This window comes from Sardina pilchardus, chromosome 6, assembly GCF_963854185.1.
Source record: "Sardina pilchardus chromosome 6, fSarPil1.1, whole genome shotgun sequence".
In the NCBI taxonomy this organism is placed as follows: Eukaryota; Metazoa; Chordata; class Actinopteri; order Clupeiformes; family Clupeidae; genus Sardina; species Sardina pilchardus.
Genome location: NC_084999.1, coordinates 12,129,396 through 12,150,498, shown reverse-complemented (window position 1 = coordinate 12,150,498; position 21,103 = coordinate 12,129,396). Strand labels below are relative to the sequence as shown.

Sequence of the window (21,103 nt, the reverse complement as noted above, 5' to 3'; positions counted from 1 at the left end):
GCATGCCACAGAAGTTTTTATATCTGACAGGGGCGCTTGGCCACTCCCAGAGCCTCTTTGGTGCCTGATCTCATTCTCCACTGGTCTGTTTCCTACAGTATGTCGTGTCAATCATCTCCTAATGGTTATGAGCATTATACTTAGTTATGCTGTTCAGGGATGCCGTCAGCAATTCTAATCCAATATGCCTCTTGTCTAATCCGACAAATTGTTCCTCGCCACCTGGGAGCTGTTTGTTCTCTGTGTGTGTGTGTGTGTGTTCGTTTTGTGTGCGTGGTGTTTGTCAACAATCCTGGCTCTGCAAATGGGAAACAGACAATAGTGGGTCGGACCGAGCCATCAAACATTATACTTAAAAGGAGGGCAATTTCACAAGAGGTGAGCTCTTGAATAGCTTATAACTTCAACTTTAACTTCAACTTCAAACATGATCAGAAAACAAATCTTTATCACTGTAGTTTATTTTGTAGAGAGAAACATTTAAAGAATTAAATTATGTTTCATCTCAAAAAACTTAAGCAAGATGCTACTGAAGAATCTCAGAAATAAGTTCTACATTATTCGTCATATTTGATAAGACAAAACCCATGAACAGAACAATTTGTTATAAATGTTTAATGTAAAGTAAACAAATACTTCATTATGATATATTAGACATTTAAGAGTAAATGAAGTATGTATCTTAATGTTGATGTAATTGAATCACTGATGAATAATGCTCATTAAAAATTGTAAACAGTTCATCAACAGCTCATCAACAGCTCATTAAAAAATAGTATCCAGAATGTCAGTTGCAATTGGATGTACAATTTCATATACCATCAAAGAGTGACTAACACAGAGAATGACACATAAATGTGACACATGAATGTATGTATAAGCAGGAAGCCATGTGTTAAGTAAAACAAAAAAAATAATCCCAGTCATTAAAAAGCTTAAAACATTCAACATATAGGTAGATTTTACAGACAACAACCTACTAACAGTAACAACCTACTGTAACATTATGTCACAGCCCAATATTGAAAAGTAAATAATATGTTAAACAAAAAGCATTAACCAGTGGACTACTACACAAGCTCCCATGGTGCACCTGGAGGTGAGCCATCTTTGGGCCATTGTCCATGAGCGGCTATCTTTATATAACCTTCATACTGAGTATGAGAGTAATGTCATTTTTTGGGCTTGGCATCGTCAAGGCCAAACAACTGGCATGTCTGACTGGCTGGGTGGTGGGGAGAAGAGTGGGTAGCAGGTGGGAGGTGGGGGGGATGGACCCCCTGAATGCCACCTGGGGGTATTAATACTTGTCTCTTGGCTGACATTGTCCTGGGAATAAGAGGAGCAGCTATTGTGTGTGTGTGTGTGTGTGTGTGTGTGTGTGTGTCTTGGCTTGACTGGTACAGGATAGAACATAACAAATGTAAACATAGTGAACATAGTAAATAAGTGTAGTGATTGAACATGACAATTGAGAATTGAGAACGTGAGAATTCAGAATGTGAGAATTGACAATGGACACTGGAGCAGGGACCTCACGTCATCAGCAGTGGCCGACGGGTACTTTCTCTGATCCCAGAGTTAGAATGGCTGTGAAAAGGGAACACATAGATAAAACATAATTAGTGTAATTTACAATGCTTACATTAATATATTTTAATTGAGTGGTAGCTATTGGCATAAATACTGGTAACAAAAAAAGTCAGAGGCCACTCTCTTCCAGGTTATGGCTGGAAGTTCCCTCTTGATATGATTTTAGAGTTCTTTGACCTGTTTGACTGACTGTAATTCTATTGTCTCCCTAGCTGGGTCTCCAGCAGGGATGGACAGTAATTAAGTACATGTACTTGATTACTGTGCTTCAGTGCCGTAAATATTTTTGGAAACTTGTGGGTTTTACTCCACTACATTTGAAATATGAGAATTAAGATTCTTTCAATAGACCATTATGAAGTTTATTTTTTCCATAGTTCAATTTCAACCCGGCTGTGGTAATGATGCTGAGAGCAGATTCATCAGAACATTCTCCATGTAGCCTGGAAGAGCCCAGACTAACCTATTAACAACTGAGATTTGAGAAGTGGTCTGCGTCTGGGCATAACCAGGCTATCCTCCATGGCCATTATAAAGTTGGAATGAAATTAAGTTTAAATTTAATTTAATTTAATTAAATTTATGATAAATAAGCTACTCATAATTGAGTTATCTGGTTTTGTATTCGGTGGTGAAAATGTTTTAGATTTGTGAGCAGAGGATAAATAATGAGGTAACACTTTACTTGACGGGTTCGTTCATAACACATTCATAACAGCAGTCATGAACTGCACATGAAGCATTCGTGACTGTTTTATGAAACATGACTCAACATTCATACCAACCCTTTCATGAATGTGGAAGACAAAGCATCAAAAATTTGTCAAAATAAAAGTCCAACAATCGCAAAGCAGCATTGCTGTCTTTTTTGTTTTAGCCAACCTGATCATGTCACATGCTTCACAACTCGTATAGTAAAGTGACATTTTAAGTAGACTTCATAAAATATTCATGAGATGTTTACAAACGCTGGAGAGGATTCATAATACCCTGTATATGGATTACTGACAAGTTTGACAAGTTTTCTTTGTTTTGTTTTCCACATTCATGAAAGTGTTGGTATGAATGTTGAGTCATGTTTCATGAATCAGTCATGAATGCTTCATATGCAGTTCATGACAGCTGTTATGAATGTGTTATGAATGAACCCGTCAAGTAAAGTGTTACCAATAATGATTTAAATTATATAACTGCATCCATTTGAAAAGGATGTATACTTTATTCATTATTTATTACATTCATTATTACATTATAATATATTAAAAAGGAAAAATATTTTTATATTGAAATATTTTTTTATTATCAGTTCTACTATTAGTAGTAGTATTTTAAAAGCAAGTACTTATATACTTCAGCCTAAAATCAGACTTAACACACTTGTATTGGAGTAACATTTGGCAATGTGTATACTGTCACTTAAGTAAAGGAATGGTGTACTTCGTCCACCTCTATAATGGGTATTGCAGACTACTGACACATGTTGTTGGCTGGGAGAAGAGAGATCAACTAAACTTAAGTCAGTATCTTATTATCTACATTCTACAATGCCTCTTAGATGTGTTTAAGTTCAGCTTATTGACAGCCAAACAGATATGCCCAATAGACATTAAAAAAAAAAACAGTGGCCACAATCCACAGTCCACAATCCAGTTACCACAATCCTAACAAAAAATAACTGCCAACACTGAGTCAAAACTGGAGGAAATATTTGAGGATGACGTAGTCAGGCTAGTATGTAACTGCAGTCTCCTTCAAAAAAGGTAAAAGACCATCACTACATTCAAATCTCCGAATCTACAAAGAGTGGCAACAGCTCTGGGTGTTTTGAGAAGGATCACTATCGCTGGTTTTCTAAATTAAACTCTAGCTGCTAGCAAAGTCTGTTAAGAACAGACCTGTAGCTGTCTTTTAATTATTCCACCTTAAGTCTTTTATGCTTTCTTGTTAATTATCCTTTATTGTTAACGGTTTTACCTTGATTTATGCTTTCTTTTTATGTTTCATTATGATCTTTTTTTCATTATTGTTATTACTCTTTGCCCATCTATGCTCTTATCTGCTATTACTGTTTGGTTTTTGCGTAAAGCACACTGAATGTAGGCTGGGTGAACCCTGCCTGAACTTCCGGGGAATTTGAATTTCGCCCAGCAGCTCAGGCTGGAAACCAGCAGATCTATTTCCTCTGTTTACTACCAGAACCTTTGGCTCCAATCAGAAATGGCCATACTCTAATCCTGGCACGCTATTGGCCGGTGACGTGACGATAACGAAACTTAAGCGACGCGAAGTGCCGTAGAAAGAAAGCGCAGCCTCCCCAGACTAATGTGCAATCTTAAAAGATTGAGCTTAGTATGGTGAAAACCAGACTACACTAAATGGCCTCTGTGTATGAAATGCGCTATATAAATAACCTTGACTTGAATTGAATACCGAGGCGCTCACCTCTCCCTCTATTCGTCTCCTCTCCATCTCTGGAAGCATCGGCAGTGCAGAGGACAGCTTTGCTTTGGTCACGTTCAGCTCTTTCTCTACCTGCTCCAGGTGTGCCTCACCCTGGAAACAGATGATACAGAGGTACAGGCTGACCTGGGGAAGCAACTGAAGTCCCCAGAAACTTCTGCTATAACAACACTTCGATCACTGCAGGAAGCCTCGAAGCTGATTATCCTCTTAGAACACACTGTTCCATTGGATGACCACATCGAGGAGGCCAATGAGAGAAAAAGGGTGCAATGCTGGTGGAAAACTGCAGAAGCAATGAATGGCATGCAAGCAAGGTGCTGTTGAGGTCAGAGAGGCTTAGAATAGAATAGAATATATACTTTTTTGATCCAGTGAGGGAAATTCAGTTCTCTGCATTTAAACCAATTTAACCGAATTAGTGAATACACAGTGAGGTGAATCACACAACCCAGAGCAGTGAGCTGCCTGCCCAACCAGCGGCGCTCGGGGAGTATTGCTCAAGGGACTGGTCAGGGATTGAACCGGCAACCCTCAGGTTACAAGCCCGAAGCCCTAACCAGTAGGCCACGGCTGCCCCCTTCAGAGCTTGTCACCCTGAAGGGCATCACAGGGGCCAGAGACTGTGGGTGGGGTAATGCTACCTGACACAAGCTGGGACTTTGTCATCACCGCTGGATTGAATGGATACGAAAACTTACCATCTCAATTTTTTTTCAACATGTTCTCATACTCATGGACTATATATATGTAAAGTTTTAAAAATGTGAGTGCTATCCATTCATGACCATAAGAGAACAAAAACAGGTTTTTTGTTTTTCATTGCTTTAAAAGAAATATGGGTTTGTTTCGATGAATAAGTCTTCAATGGTGGGAAGGACTATAATTCCTTTGTGATATTGGACAACTAAACAGGGTACTGCCCCAGTGTTCAAATTTTTAGAAAATAATATGGTAGGCTTAAGACAGGAGAGGGGTTTTAAAAAAAAAAGTGGTGCTCATTAAATACAAGCATTTTCAGCCTTTTTTTAGGACACGTCTATCCACATTTGAAGAGCCATATCTCAGAAACTAAACAAGATGCCAAGCTAAAATGTTGGTTTTCCTCTAATGAGACATGGAGGAACATTTTGACCAAAAATCAGGAAAAACTGAGGACCATGGTGTCGGACCTGTTCCAACTGATATGGAATTGCCCATACGGCGGCCATCTTGAATTTTTGGACAAAATTTAACATGCCCCAAGTCTTAATCTGTTTCAATAGGGGTTCTGACCAGGAATCCATTGAGAAAACTTTGACAGAAAACTAGGCCCAAAAAGTTGAGCAAATGACCTGTCTAAATGACAGACAGTTGGATTTCCAATTGAAAATATTTCTGGTGCAGTTTTGAAAATTCTTGTAGGCCTATCTTGTTCGTATCACTCCACCTACCGAGTTTCACCCATTCTCATCTGGTCACCCTATCCACATCACCGTGGTCAACCATAGGCTATAATGTTTGACATGCATTATGTGAAGACATGGAGACCTAGCTGATGTTTCCTCTCACCCTTTCACGCAATCGTTTTTCTTCTTCGAACTTCCCCTTCCAGATATTAGCTTGCTTCTCGGCTTCGGCCAACTTCTCCTCTAAATCTCTCATCTTCGCTTTCAATGTACCAAGAGCATACATGACAGAAGCTTGATAGACTCTCCCGTGTGTTCAATTGATCTAATGTATTGTTTTCACGCTGGTTCAGAAGTTTACAGTAGACAGGGGCTGTAGAAAACATTAGCGACACGCCCATCATGATGCTTGCGTCATGGTTGCATGGTTGGTTGGTTGATTTTTGCACTCCATACCTCAAACTGTTGGTGGCAGTAATGCATTAAATATAAATCACCAAACCAACAACTAATGAACAGAAGAAGTAGCAGTCAGCAGTATCTACAGGCTTACTGTATCCTACTGGAGATTACATTTTTTTTCAATTGCTTACACACAATTTTTCAAACCGAGTTCTTTTTAACAAAATTTAAGCACAGCTATCCAAACGCCACACTCAGTTTGCATAATTCCTAGATTCTTTGCAAAATGAAACACTTCAGTCAAAACAAACACACTTCAGTCAAAACATACACATATTTGTAAAAATGCTATTAGTTGTCATTTAACAAACACAGTCCTCAATGATCAGACACTATTGCAGCCAGTTTCATACTGCAGTGATAAATGCAAAACGCATTTGTAAAAAGAAAAATTAGGAAATAGCATGTGCTAGATTTTTGCCCAGACATTGTTATGTAAGGGATCATTTAGATGTCCAAAAAATAGTGACAAACCCACAACATTCTTCATGATTAGTTCGACTTAGGGAAAGTGTACATAAATAGGTCTAGAAACTTGCACTTGCACTGTACAACACTGAAGACTGCTGTAGACTGAATATTTTAAGTATTTCTTTCAATACTTACAGTATTTCTAACCGTAATCAGTTACAGTCATCAACCAACAATGAAATCAATTGAACAAATAAAATCTGTAGACAAACAAAAACTACTGCATAAAGTACACACACTTTGACTCTGAAGAGCAACTACTGCAAAAGCAACAAGACTGTATAGCACACCTGAGTGCTGCGTTTTCAATTTTGCACATTTGTGCTTACACACCTGGTGGATGTGATTATCCAATTCGTTCATTAGTGTAGTCATTGGCAATCCGGGGCTTTGTAATGACAAGGACGTAACCTCACAATCCTTATCTGTGTCTAAGGTGTGGAAATGTGTGTAGAGTTTTACAAATCACTGTGTGTAATGTTTTGCAAAAAGGGTGAAGCAGACATTGTGTGTAATATTGTGCAAATCTGTGGAGGTGTTTTGCTCCTTTGAGTAAAAGTTTGCTAATTGTGTGAAAAAAATGATTTTAGTGTGTAAACAATCGTAAAAAACTGTAACCAAACTGTGACTTCTAAACGGAGGTACACACCGATTTGTACCAATACACCCCTAGTATTGGATATTAAAATGATAGAGAAACATCTTTATTTAACTCATCACTATCACAACGTCAGCTACTTTTCCCTTCACTTGTCAAACAATTTGAACTGCTCACTGCTCTGAACCAAAAAGACACACCATGCAGACACAGACTCAAACTGTACATTTATTTATGGAGAATACATGTACAAAATAAATATGCTGTAAACAGGATTCTCATATTCCTCCTTCCTCCTCTACAGGTCCTCTGATCGACACAGTGCCAACAGAGCTTTTTGCAGATCCCCTTTAAACTCTTTCTGCAAAGCAAAGCAGAAATCAAGTCAATACTAGTCAGTGTAACAAAAACATTTCAGTGAATGTCTCTATTGACATATTCTGAAGTGGGTTTCAGAGAGTGACCCATACACTCTTAAAAACTGTTTTTCCTCAGTTGCTTTGGTGCATGTCTCAAATCATAATGCATATTTGCACAACATTTCTCAAAACAGTTAGTGCATGCTGCACCACATAGGTGATAACATAAAAAAGAATGTATCTTGCTCAAAATGCTGCGTTTTTGCCTCAAAGGCAAACATTTATGCCAAAGTTATGATGCCACTGTTTATGTCAAGATAATCAAATTGTGTTGTCAGTATGACAGTTTACACTGTAAGTATTTTTTACTTGAGCACCACTGCAAATGGATGATCAAGAGAAACAGATGGAGAGACCCACACACCTCAATTGTGGAGTACAGAGAAGTGTTGGCAAGTTTTTTGAACTCTCTCCTCACACAAAGTAAGTCATCTTCACTGCGGCCCACCATTATTCCACGAACTATGTTGCTTTTCTGTAAAAACAAAGCCAAACAAACCCACACCAGGTTCAGACCACTCCGATTTTTGCCAGTTAACAAGATTAGATCGATCAGCGTGTCCTTTATCAAGACTAACTGACCTTCATGGAACCATGCAGGCGCTGAGCCAGATACAGCGGAGTGTTCTGGATGCATTGCACTGGCGAAACACAACAGAATGAGGAGGGATTAAATTAAATCAAACACACACACACACACACAAACACACACACACACACACACACACACACACAGACACACTTGCACACACACACACACACACACACACACACACACACACACACACACACACACACACACTGTTTGATAGACATACCTAATATGCGCAGACCAAGTTTGAAATCTCCTGAGAAGTGATTCTGGACCATTTTCTCCATTGTCTCTCCTTTTAACATTTGTAGTCTTTCAAACACTGAGTGAAATTACACAAGCAGAGCAATTATAGAGAGAGTCTGAGGAAAAGCACACATATGGACAGTTCTAGATATGTAAACACAAAAGGGAAAAAAGCTTATGCATTAAAGGGATATTCCACCATTTTTGGAAATAAGCTAATTTTCCACCTCCCCTCGAGCAAAACAATCAATATTTACCTTGTTCCCGTTCATCCAGCCATTCTGTGAGTCTGGCGATACAACTTTTAGCTTCAGCCTAGCATAGATCATTGAATCGGATTAGACCGTTAGCTTCTCGCCTGCTAGCATCATGCTTACAAGTGACTAAGATTTCTGGTAATTTTCCCATTTAAAACGTGTCTCGTCTCAAGTTAGAAAGTGCAATAAGACCAACTGAAAATGAAACCTGGCGTTTTTCTAGGCTGATTTGACATGGAACTACACTCTCATCTGGCGTAATAATCAAGGCAAGTTGCAACCGTAACATGGGCGCAGTGATATCAAGCACTACTTCCTGCTTGTTGCCTATGGGGACTGTTTTCAGATATCACTGCGCCCATGTAACGGTTGCAACTTGCCTTGATTATTACGCCAGATGATAGTGTAGTTCCATGTCAAATCAGCCTAGAAAAACGCCAGGTTTCATTTTCAGTTGGTCTTATTGCACTTTCTAACTTGAGAAGAGACACGTTTTTAATGGGAAAATTACCAGAAATCTTATTCACTTGTAAGCATGACGCTAGCAGGCGAGAAGCTAACGGTCTAATCCGATTCAATGATCTATGCTAGGCTGAAGCTAAAAGTTGTATCGCCAGACTCACAGAATGGCTGGATGAACGGGAACAAGGTAAATATCGATTGTTTTGCTCGAGGGGAGGTGGAAAATGAGCTTATTTCCAAAAATGGCGGAATATCCCTTTAAGGTTGGCCAAGTATAGCGTACCTCTATTGAGATGATCTTGGTCTCGTGATGTTAATATCTGTATCCATGGGGCCGTGTCAGTTTTCTTACCAGTTATTGCTGCAGCGAGAGCCTTCAACAACAACACACACAGAAACACACACACACACACACACACACACACACACACACACACACACACACACACACACACACACACACACACACACACACACACACACAGAAACGCACCCAGACACACACACACACACACACACACACACACACACACACACACACACACACACAAAAACACACACACACACACACACACACACACACACACACACACACACACACACACAAATACAATTTGTCTGGCTTTTTTGTCAGCAAAGAAGAATAATAGGTTTGAGGAAGTCAGAAGTCAGGCATACCTTTACGTCCTCACCCATCAGGTGATAGTCGATTAGTCCTGTTGGGTTTCTTTCCTCTTTCTGCATGAGAGAAAATAGCAAACACCTGTAAGGTACAATCTAAAACAAAAGAAAGTGCACTGACCTATGAAATGTTGGCAAACATAAAGCAGTACAGTACCATCACAAGGCCCAGGACAAGCTTGGTGAAATCTTTGCTGGTCTCACTCTCCAAGTCTTTCTCCAGATAGCGTCCAAAGGCTAAACAAATCAGTTACAAGCAATGAACAAATCATTATCTCTCAAATGTTTCTGCTCAGTTTACTCTACAGGGATGAGTCTAAACTCTGTCATTGTGATGTTTTGAAGTAAACTTATCTTGTCACCCCATTTCTGTCTCCTACTACAATATTATTATTACCTCCGCCAAGGAGGTTAATGTTTTTATCGGGATTTGTTTGTTTGTCTGTCTGTCTGTCTGTCAGTTTGTTAGCCAGATAACTCAAAAAGTTATGGATGGATTTCGATGACATTTTCAGGAAAGGTCGACAATAACCCAAGGATGAAACTAGTATACATTTTGGGAGTGATCCGGATCACCATCTGGATCCAGGAGGCCTTTGGCGGAGGTCTGCGCTCTCGGAGTGCTTTTCTAATTCACTTATACTGTAGATTCACCAAAGTATATCTATACATTTTATCTTATACATTTGAATGTGTATTTCCTAAATGGTGTGCTGCTCACCCAGTCATCCATCCCCATCTCCCTTCTCTCACCTTTCTTGTAAGCCACCATGGTGTCCTTTAACTGTGGCCCTGTCCGGGTGCATAGGACCGCCAATAACCCCTCCTCGTCAGTGCCCATACCCTGCACGCCATCAGAGGAACAAAATGAACAACACGCAAGTAAATCATCATTTAAAAAAAAAAAATGTTTTAATGTAAATCATGTCATCATTTTGGTTGCAGAATCTCTGTTTGTGTGATGCACCGTTGAGTAAAGTATTGATCTCAAAGGAGGGAGAATTACATTCGATCCTCCTGACCACATCCATGCATCATAAAGTACACAAGATCAACACAAATCAATTTCTATTATTATATCCTGTAAATGATACATTTATTCATACATAGGTCTTTAGCTTCTATTATTAGTTGTTGTGGTTAGAGAAAGATTAACTAACTTAACTAACGAACTGTTTCAGAGCGGTTACTTTTCCCAAATGAATGCATTACAGCTGTGATATGCTCTGCTCAAGCAAAAGATGCAGGGATCTGTGCTAATCTAGATATTACAAAGATGGCTATGAATGAATAATGCAAAGGCTCTTAGTGACAAGGAGAAGTACAGTATATCATTTTCTGTAATCTTCTTTACTTAAGCTTAAGTTAGAAGTTAAACTAGTATATTGACAGATCGGTGAATGTTTTGCCTCCAAAGAAGGTTGTTTTTACCAAAACATTGATAAGTGCTATAGGGCACTTTTTGAAAATGAAATAACATCCATCCATCCATCACTGAAACACAGGGGCATAGCCAACGAAGTTGAGGAGTATTCTGCATAAGTTCAGTTGACTTCTCTGCTTTCCCCTCACACCCCTGGTGTGTCCCTCCCTACCTCCATTGCCTGACGCAGGCGGTGGGCATCAAACTGAGCTGGGGTCATCATCAGAGCCAGCATCAGGTCTTCCAGGGGTCCTGAAAGAATCTTTTTCAGAGCTGGGCTCAGGTCCTGGCAAGAGAGGGGCACAACTGGTTTACTCCATGCAGGGTGTGATTGCAATATTGATTTAACATGCTGTTAATTTAAATTTAAAAATTGAAATTACACTCCAGCATACCAAAATGGGGGGTTTGTGGAGGAACTGCTCTCTTTGAGAGGAAGCTAAAGGATGGCCTTTGCGGATCCCCTGGTTTGATTTTTGATCGAACAGAAAAAGGTAGAAGTAGAACACACTTTTGTGCACTAAATACACTTTTAGTACCTTCTGGGAGACTTGCTGGAAGGCCTCTGCAACTTTTTGTCTCTGGGCATTATTTCGATTGGTCAGGATTCTCACCAAAGTGCCCACATCTGTTGGAAAGGCATTTGTTTAACTTGAAACAAAATACATAAATAAAAAGACAGATTCAATGGCCAAAACCCTGTATTCCCACTGGAAACATTTGCGGCATAATATGAGGATAGTGTGTTGTGTAAAAGCACCTTTTTTATCCAAGGCTGCTTGAATGTCACGGGCATCAACCTCAGGGTTAAAGCCAGGGAAAGGCCGGATTGTACCCAGAGTCCCCCACCACATTTTCTGCCATCACAGAAGAAACATGAAGTATGCTGTTCGAATAGACGAATGCTGAGCAGGAGATGACAGTGATGCAGTGAACGGATGAATTCTAATGAATAAAGTAGGTGTACATGATGGTATTACTTACATTCCCTTTGATGCTTTCAATGTCCATTATTTTCAGATAGCTTTGTGTTCTTCTGGGTTATAAAGGAGGAAAGCAAGATCACCACCAATATATACTTAAAAAGTAAAAGTTAAAAAACTGAAGAGTGTTCTTAAAGAGATGATCTTCTTTGAGAGTTAACAAGGCTATTGAATCCAAAAATGTGAAAAGTACTTGGAACATATTTTCATCATCAGTAAACACAGAATGAAGAAATAACCGAATGTTTCATGTTGCTGCCCCCTACCGTCTACCATGACTTACAACATAACTTGTCAATACTAGCCTAAAGCAAACAAATTCCTCTCGGCCTTGAAAACACTTGACATATTGTATCTTAAACTGTCTCAGAGTTTTGTGGAACCGAGTCTTGTGAAGTTTATATTCATTCCTGAAATATCTGGTGTCAGAAGTATGACGTCTGCCTACTCCTCAAGATCATCTGAAGTCTATTCCTCTCAAAATAGCGTAGCCTACATATATTTAAAAAATATATAATATAATTTCAAAGCGTTTGGCGGTAGGCCGACTTTTTAGTGTCAATCATACAAATGCAAAATGTATTTGTACATTAAGGAGTAGGCCGGCTGATCAACAGTGAATTAAAAGAATCGCATGAACACACATATTTCGACATAGCCTACACCTCTGTGGGAAAGATGTCCTAACTAAAAACTTCAAACATGGTTTCCAAAACGATTTTTCCCCCCTTGTATATTATTTCCCTCGACTCACCTCGGTTTTCAGCTCCTATCAAACACGCAGGTACCTATAGGCGACAAGACCTCCGTCACTCTGAACAGTTACAACAGTTTTCTCCCAGACATAAGGGCGTGTTATGGATTCCTGTAGTTAAATATTCCAACAGGCAATTCCTGTGGACTTATCTCAACCACAGGATGGACTGAACACACACTTACACACCCCTCCCCTCATCGACTTCCCTGCTTGCTCAATACCTTCATCTAGATCAAAGACCAAAGAAGGACAAACGAAATTCCATGCATGGCCACATTGAAGAGTTGAATTCTATTTTCTTTATTGTTTTTTTTAATCGAAGAGTGAGTCATCGTTTAGGTAGTCTTGTTCTTTTGACATATACCCCTTAAAATAAAAGTTTTGATATTCCAACATAAAAGTACTTTAAGACTGACTTGGTGCAGTGGTGCATGCAAGGGAGATGCCAGACAAGACAAATAATTTAAGCAATATTTATGAACAAGACATAAGAGCAAAGTTATTTAAGTCAGATAAAAACAAAAATAAAAACAACAAAATTACATCACAGTTTAAAAAGTCCACAAAATCTTTTTTTCCCCCATGACAATTCAAATGTTTATACAGACAAAGACGTATATATAATATAATATAGAGTGGGAAACACTACTGTAGTTTCTCATTTTTTTTGTGTGTTTGTGCCGTAATAGGAAGGAACTCACAAATAAACTACTTTTGTATAATTTCTAAGCTAGAAATTTCCAGTATAACAATGTCAACAATTGACAGAACATTTAATTAGGGACAGTCTGTTTATCCTCTAACAAATTTGGTCTGGTTTTAAGACGGAGGACAGCAGGCTGGTTTCTCTAGTAGAAGAGACCAGATTCTCACATCAAAAATGAACAGATAAAAATACGGTTTAAAAAAATGCCAACTTGCTACATTGATTCAACACTATTTTCCACTATGTAGAGGTTTGATAACAGTGCTTCAGTTCTACTGTACACACTGGGTTCAGTCAAGTTGGTCATATCAAGTTTTCCTCCATTGTTTTTTTTTCCGCTGTTGAAAACATGGCAATCGACTTTGGTTTGTCTTTAGCAAGTCTTTCCTTCAGTGAAAACCAAAAGTCATTGTCCCTTCGATGACCCTCTCTTCAGATAAAAAATAACTGAAATATTTTGGTCATTGAAAAAGTACAGGAATTGTTTTCAAGTGTTTGTGGTTAAGAGAAGCTGGTGCCAGAAGAGGCCCACACATGACTTCGGCATTTAAATACAGACCGCTGTAGCATTACACTTCATTCCTGCATCCATGATGCTTGTTATGTCCACCACTTACAGGTCAAAGCCCACCCTGGAAGAGGTGTTGCCTGTTCACATGAAAACACTCAAATGCGGACATAAGGAGGACCTTAAAGGCATGATGTTTTCTTTTTGATATGTAAGGTATACATTTACATCAGATAGAGGTGGATGGGCCATTTTTCCCAAACTTTTCCCCAAAGTAAAATTTAGCCCTTCTTTACTAAGGGAGAAAAAGATAACGTCATGGAATACAACGATACAACAATCTGCTTTTAGACAACTAGAAATAAGGTGTTAATTAATTACAAACCAACACACATGTTGACTAAATTATTCAATATCATAGAAAGATACATAACATACATAGTTCCAGAATGCATAAAGCCATTGGTACACTGACAGAGTCCTTTAGATATTTCGTATGGCGGTTGAGACTAGGTCCAGCCCTTGCATCTCCTCCATGGCTTTTGAGGCTCTCTGGGGCAAACGTTAACTCTGAGAGTCCTCAGGATTTTCTTCTGATTCCCGTGCCTCTAGACCGCATTCGCTCTCCTCGGGAATATCTTGAAGATCTGTGAAGTGACATAAGAGAATTCTCTAATCAAACACGTGTTAACACATTAGTCAGTCAGGCCCACCCCACCCTTGCTATTGTATTTCACTGGTGCTTTAGTATTTCAAGATGTGGGGCTGTCTACACTATGCACAACTAGCTGTAGTGTGTCTCGTGATGATTTCTTTGTTTTCTATGGACTATCTAACGAAAAAGAAACGGAAACAGGGTTAAACATTGGCGAGTGATGTTGCCCAGCCCACCACCTTATCACAGGGGACAGTGACAGTGCTCTGACACACCTAAGCTACAATCAGTGATATGTGGTAGAAAGGTAGAAAGGTCAAAAGAATAGTAGGCAACTGTGCTTACAGAAACTGGCTGTGTGGGTGGTGCAGAAGAACATTCAGAATGCAAACCAAGAAAGGAATGTGGAGGTGGGTTTTCTGGGAATTGTATTGTTTCACTTAAGTCAAAGTACCACATATTGCCTCATGATGTGTGGTGTGGCCATAATTACGAAGCATAAGCCCTTTCCTTCTTGGACAGAATATAGTGGATATAGTTTGGGTTCAACTGAGGAAGAGTTACAGCGTAGCGTTAAGCACAGCGAGAAGAGACGTCGACATTTTTTGCTGACCTCTGGGACTGTCGGACCGGGACGTGATCTGTATCTCCTCTTCCTCGTCGTCGGAGTTCTCGTCTTCCTCACTGCCCTCCTGAACGCCGTCTAGCTGATCAATAGGTTCCTGGGAGGCAAGCGGAGCAAGGGGGGCGGCGTCTTCACTGCTGCCTCTCCTCTGGGCAGGAACCTTGAAGGACACGAGGTCAAAAGGTCAAAGGTTACTAATGATGATTGATGCGGTTATCTAAACCACTGCACACAGATATGCCTAAAGGTGGTGATTATTGGTTAATTATGCTTGATTAAGCTATCTTTAGGAATTAATTAAATGGATTATAACCATGCCATTGGAAATTGACCTAAATGACACTCACAATCACATACTGGCAAACACACACACACACACACACACACACACACATACACTCACACACACTCTCTCACACACACTACTACTACTACTACTATTTAAATTTATTTATAAGCACCTTTCAAGTCCCCCAAGAACACTGATACTAACAAACTCAGTCTTTTGTAAGTGAATGGTGAAAAAAGACACAAAAAGAAATCCACCACACATCTTTCCACACACACACAAACACACACACAGTGGCACTCCTGTATCCCCCATGCCTCACCAGCTGTGGCGTAGCGGCCTCCGTCTCCTGCTGTCGCGTGACGACGGCGGCGGCGTCCCCGCTCCCCCCCTGCGAGTCGCGCAGCTTCAGCTCCAGCTCGGCGCGGGCCTTCTCGCTGTCCTTCAGCCTGGCCTCGGTCGAGCGCAGCCTGGACACCTCCTCCTGCAGCAGGCTGTTCTGCCGCTGGAGCAGGGTGAAGTCGGTGCCCGATCCACCGCCGCTGCTGGAGCCCGACACGGACCCGGGGCTGCCCGCGTCCATGCCCGTGTCGCGAGACATGGAGCGGCTGAGCCGCGACGGCGGGCCACCGGGCAGGGGCACCGGCGTGGTCGGAGTGGAGCCGGGCATGGAGCCTTCGCGAGAGCAGAGCTCCAAGACGGAGTCCTGTCGGACGACTGCGGCCTGAGGAGGGGACGGGGATGGGAAGGGAGGAAAGGGGTGTGAGAAGGACAAGGAAGGTGAAATAAATTATTTGGAGATGAATAGTAGCCTACTGTTTACTTTTAAAGCACTTATAGAAAGATATCAATAATATATTAGTTTTGAGTTGTAATGGTTGGATAATAAATAGGCTTATCTAAACTTGTGTTAAGGATTACTATTACTGTACATAGGATATTGTTGCTATTTACAGGCAGATGTATGAGAAGTGGTCAAATGTCAGTCTCTTACCTGTAGTGCATGAAGCTGAGTGCTTAAGTTGACCAGTCTTTGGCAAACCTCCTGAAACCCAGACACAGATAAGTGAGCTGAAATCTCTCTGCTTTTTAATGCAAAAAGGTGCTGATACTTCTGAAATTAGTCACAGATTAAGTCACAGATTATCTGAACGCTGCTGTTCAATTACTAGACATTTCACTGCAATTTTATTATAATAATAATAAGTTCATTTATTTATGATATTTATATGGTACAGTAGCTCCAGGTGATTCAAGTAGTCATGCAGTGATACAAAGGTGGCTCCATATGCTTGACATCAGATTAGGCTTACCTCATTGGTTGTCCTGTTGTGCAGTTGGTTGCCATTTCTGTCCTGCTGCTATCAACAGACAAAGGCAATGTTAAAACCCCGTAGGCAATGTTTATCCAGGTACTGTTTACTCAGTGCAGAAAGAGTCTCTGAATGAAGTGTAAACTCTATGACATGGTCATACCTTCAATGGTGCGCTGTTCACATCATGTGTGCCATTGACTGAAATTGTGTCTCCATCTGAATAATACAACAAAGGACAGTCGTGTTAATAAAATACCACATTTTTTAATTTAGTTATATGAGCATCCACTTTACTCGGCTATATTCATACAGAGACAAGGACAGAGACTTACTGCTCACTGGCGCCCCCGTGTGGTTCTGGTCACCATTGGAACTGCTTGAATGAGGGAGCTCAATGGTAGAGCCTAGCAGCAACTCACTCAATCTATCCACTGATGGGGAAACAGCGACAGGGGAGGAAAGAAAGGGGGTGTCAAGAAAATGCCACTTAATACATAATCTCATATTACTACACCAGCATTCAATGAGAGAGCAAACATGTTGGATTTTTTTTCACTTCCTAAAACAGCTTTAATCTTTACCTGAACATGAATTGACCTTAACATTAATCTTAGACTCAAAGGACAACTACGTTTGTGGATATTGTGGATCAGTGTGTTCTTTGCACACAAACGGGCTCGCCCATGTTAAGTTTGATGTGAGCCTAAAACAAATAGAAAATAAAACGACCACAGTTTGCTCAGACCAATAGACATCTGTATTGAAAAGGTGTCAAATATTTACTTTAACCAGGATATTAAATAGAAGCCGTTAATATCTACGTAACCAAGGTACCTTCAGATGCACAGGGATATTGTCACGCTGGCATTTGATAGGTGATCTCAACCCTTTTCAACCCTGTTCTCTTCTCTATCTCCCCCTCTCTCTCACTCCATCTCTCATGTCTCGCCCCTTTCTATCTCTCTCTTTCCAGTCTCTCACCCCTTTCTATCACTCTCTTTTCCAGTCTCTCATCCCTTTCTATCACTCTCTTTTCCACTCTCTCACCTTCGGAGATGGCTTCGGTGAGGATCTTCTCAGCCTGCGGCGCGTGGGGCGTGTCCGCCCTGAAGAGATTCCTGCTGTTGTTGGGGAGCGTGACCTCTTGGCTGCTGGTGACCTCGGCCAGGTCAGAAAACAGGGTCACCCGCTCCTGCAGCAGCTCCAGGACCTCGCGGTCCTTCTGCTGGATGTCGGCTGTAACAGAGATAGAGAGAGAGAGGGATAGAGTGGGGGGAGAGAGAGAAAGAGAGGGATAGAGTGTGAAGAGAGGGAGAGAGAGAGAGAGAGAAGGGGAATTCAGCATGAGTATAAAAAGTAAGAGGAACACAAGCTCTTTTAAAAGTTAATCTATTTTAACTGTTCCCCATTCAGTATCATTCAGATCATCATGTCACACATCATCATGTGTTTAGCTTTGGGTGGAAATCATGCCTCGTCTGAGTATAATACTACTAACCCCCAGTGAATGAGCTTTTGTCAGCATTCTGTTTCCATTATCAAGGAATAAATTAGTGTGTGTTGCATCTATACAGTGTGTGTTGCATCTATCAACAATACAGTTATGGTGTTTGAGTGTGAGCCTGAGAATTATAAACTCAAAATGGGGGGGGGGGGGGGGGGGGGGGGGAGGAACTGAGAGAGACAGAAAGAGAAAATAAAGTTGACATGAGCTGCACACGGTACAAGAATTCCCCAGGGCACTAACCTCTAAGCCGGCGGAGTAAGGCCTTGTCCTCCGTCTCAATGAGGGGGAAGTCCTCTCTGGATGGACAGCTGAGAAAGAGAGAAAGAGAGAGAGAAAATACCATGAGTTACACTGGGACAGTCTGGGCTTAAATATGGGTTTGATTGTGTATGATCTTAGGTGTAGACTGTGTGGGTGGTGATGTTGGGAGATAGAACTCATGCCTGTCATATGAGATACATCCAGAAGCTGTTTCCGTTTGTCTGTCAACATGCACAGATATGCAAGCATCCGTCTGTGCATGTGGGTGTGTGAAAGAGAGAGAGAGAGAGAGAGAGAGAGAGAGAGAGAACACTGACTCACCAGCTGACGGTCTGCTGGATGATACGCATCCAGTTTTTCCTGTCGTCTTTGGAGGCAGCGTGCAGCTCGTACATGTCTGGCGGCGTGGAGTCGCTGATGAGAAACATGCCTCGCTCCTGATTGGCTATGTCCCTCACGATCAGATTTTGCAGTGACAGCACAGCAGGCTTATCCTGAGAACACACAGGTTTAATTTGTTTTAGTCGTAATCCGTGTTACTATTATCATAGTTATCTACTGTAACAAAATGGATGGAGAGAGAGAGAAAGAGAGAGAGAGAGAGAGAGAGAGAGGTGGAGGAGGGGGGGATGTGGCTCACCAGACAGGGGAAGAAGTACTTCTGGTCTTTTTCTTGCATGAACACCAGGATGTCCGTCATCAACAGGACCTGAACGTCTACCAACGCAACAACAACAGGTTTATTAATACACTCCTGTTACACACGTCAACAACAACAGGTTTATTAATACACTCCTGTTATTAATGTCAAGATATATAGTGAAGGCACTCATGCTTTTCTTCTCCAAATATGATGTTTGCCAAAATGCTCAAGCCAGGAGACACACACACACATGGCCAACAACACACACTTCCCCTTCCTGATCGCATTTGCTAAAGCCTTTTCATCGTGGGCTGACACCCTTAACCACTTCGTATCAGATAACACAAGCTATTCTAAGTGTGAATATACGTTACTACCTTCTGTACCTGTGTTCTGCATGGTTCAGCACATATCAATACATTCCTGTGCCCTCTCCTTACTGATAACACTTACTCTGTCAATGCTACCATCTCTTCATCCCCTGAGCACATATCCGACAGTGTTTTCTTTTAGACTTCGGTTGTATTATTGAAATCTCTGTAATAGTGTCTCTACACGAGTCTGTTTCTTTGAGGCATGTTACGTTATCTACATTTACAATTACATTTAGTCATTCAGCTGACACTTTTATCCAAGGCGACAAAAAAGGGAGCAATCAAGGTACAATTCGCCTCTCGTTTGGGCTTTTATACATCCTCCCTCGCTCCTCGGACCTCGATCCTCACTGATCTACATAAAGAATGATTGGGCGGCAACAATGGGAGAGTCTATCCAGTGTTAGTTATAGATCAGTGGGAACGCCCCTCGAGGATCGAGCATCGAGGATCGAGGAGAGATGTTGAGAGGCACCCGATAAGTTAGTGCGTAGAACCGAATGGGCGTTCTCTTGAAGTTAAGTCAGGGGAAGCAGGCGATACCTTTGAGGCGTTCTAGTGAGGTTAAGTCAGGGGAAGCAAGCGATACCTTTGAGGCGCGAGTTGGCCGTCTTCCACAGCAACGTCCCCTCGTGCACGAGCCTGCGTCGGAGCAGCTCGCCGCCGCGGAACACGCCGCCGCCGCGCACCTCGGCCTCGGAGCGCGGGTCCAGCCGGGCGCGGATCTCCTGCAGCCGCTGCGTGTGCTCCAGCTCCTGCACCTGGTGGTCCACCGAGCTCAGCAGCTCCCGCAGCAGCGTCAGCGCCTGGGCCATGGACTCGGCCTCCTCCTCGCTGCCTGGAGACGGACAACACGGGAGTTACTTCCTCTTTACTCTAGCAGAGAGTTTATTGATTTGACTTTCACGTGATTCAGTCTTCTCTTCACTACCTTGTAGAGCACTACCTTGGGGCAGCCGTGGCCAACTGGTTAGGGCTTTGAGCTTGTAACCTAAAGGTCCCCGACTAGTAGGAAAAATGTGGGCGGGGGGAGTGGTTGAACACTTCTCTCACGCGTCCACATCCACGGCTGAAGTGCCCTTGAGCAAGGCACCTAACTCCTCTCTCACACTCACACACACACACACACACACACACACACACACACACACACTTGAGCAAGGCACCTAACCCCTCACTTCTCCCCGAGCGTCGCTGTTGAGCAGGCAGCTCACTGCTCCGGGTTAGTGTGCTTCACCTCACTATGTGTTCACGGTGTGCTGTGTGTTCACTAATTCACGGATTCCAAAGACCGAATTTCCCTCACAGGATCAGAAGAACATATATATACTATACTTAGAGGAATGGGGCCTCTAGCAGACAAGAGACAACTTAGGGGTTGGTTACTGTTTACTAATATATGTCGTTTATTGCTGGTTATGGATGCT

General features: G+C 41.6%; 2 protein-coding genes across 8 annotated transcripts in view; both read right to left on the bottom strand.

Moving 5' to 3' along the window:
- Window positions 1-7,182: 7,182 nt before the first annotated feature.
- On the bottom strand, window positions 7,183-12,955 carry LOC134082619 (annexin A2-like). Of its 4 annotated transcripts, none has more exons than XM_062538461.1 (13): window positions 12,790-12,955; window positions 12,037-12,088; window positions 11,813-11,957; window positions 11,592-11,680; window positions 11,225-11,338; window positions 10,383-10,473; window positions 9,787-9,866; window positions 9,627-9,686; window positions 9,232-9,322; window positions 8,210-8,305; window positions 7,974-8,032; window positions 7,756-7,866; window positions 7,183-7,333 (listed from the first exon to the last, which is right to left on the bottom strand). In XM_062538461.1, exons 3-13 carry the CDS (start codon window positions 11,904-11,906, stop codon window positions 7,271-7,273), a joined length of 948 nt encoding a protein of 315 aa, XP_062394445.1. In that variant the 5' UTR covers window positions 11,907-11,957; window positions 12,037-12,088; window positions 12,790-12,955; the 3' UTR covers window positions 7,183-7,270. The 4 variants fall into 4 exon arrangements, with proteins under 4 accessions (XP_062394445.1, XP_062394443.1, XP_062394446.1 ...); XM_062538459.1 differs by having other exon boundaries at window positions 11,813-11,909; XM_062538462.1 differs by having other exon boundaries at window positions 12,037-12,085.
- A 296-nt stretch (window positions 12,956-13,251) lies between these two features.
- arhgef2 (rho/rac guanine nucleotide exchange factor (GEF) 2) overlaps window positions 13,252-21,103 on the bottom strand; it is a 56,952-nt gene continuing 49,100 nt past the window's right edge. For all 4 annotated transcript variants that reach the window (XM_062538456.1, XM_062538457.1, XM_062538454.1 and 1 more), the window contains 12 exons: window positions 20,266-20,514; window positions 19,300-19,376; window positions 18,981-19,153; window positions 18,639-18,706; window positions 17,939-18,127; window positions 17,224-17,322; window positions 17,052-17,107; window positions 16,889-16,936; window positions 16,570-16,620; window positions 15,898-16,299; window positions 15,275-15,446; window positions 13,252-14,653 (listed from right to left, as the gene is read on the bottom strand). In XM_062538456.1, coding sequence (XP_062394440.1) covers window positions 14,571-14,653; window positions 15,275-15,446; window positions 15,898-16,299; window positions 16,570-16,620; window positions 16,889-16,936; window positions 17,052-17,107; window positions 17,224-17,322; window positions 17,939-18,127; window positions 18,639-18,706; window positions 18,981-19,153; window positions 19,300-19,376; window positions 20,266-20,514 — 1,667 coding nt within the window. In that variant the 3' untranslated portion in view covers window positions 13,252-14,570. The remainder of the gene's footprint in view (window positions 14,654-15,274; window positions 15,447-15,897; window positions 16,300-16,569; window positions 16,621-16,888; window positions 16,937-17,051; window positions 17,108-17,223; window positions 17,323-17,938; window positions 18,128-18,638; window positions 18,707-18,980; window positions 19,154-19,299; window positions 19,377-20,265; window positions 20,515-21,103) is intronic.

Coding starts and splice junctions, on each gene's coding strand:
- LOC134082619 (XM_062538459.1), bottom strand. CDS start 12,063: ATGGACATTGAAAGCATCAAAGGGAAT. Junction 11,910..12,036: donor TTGAAAGCATCAAAGGGAAT/GTAAGTAATACC, acceptor CTGTGATGGCAG/AAAATGTGGTGGGGGACTCT. Junction 10,474..11,224: donor GCCTGCGTCAGGCAATGGAG/GTAGGGAGGGAC, acceptor GATGGCGTGCAG/GGTATGGGCACTGACGAGGA.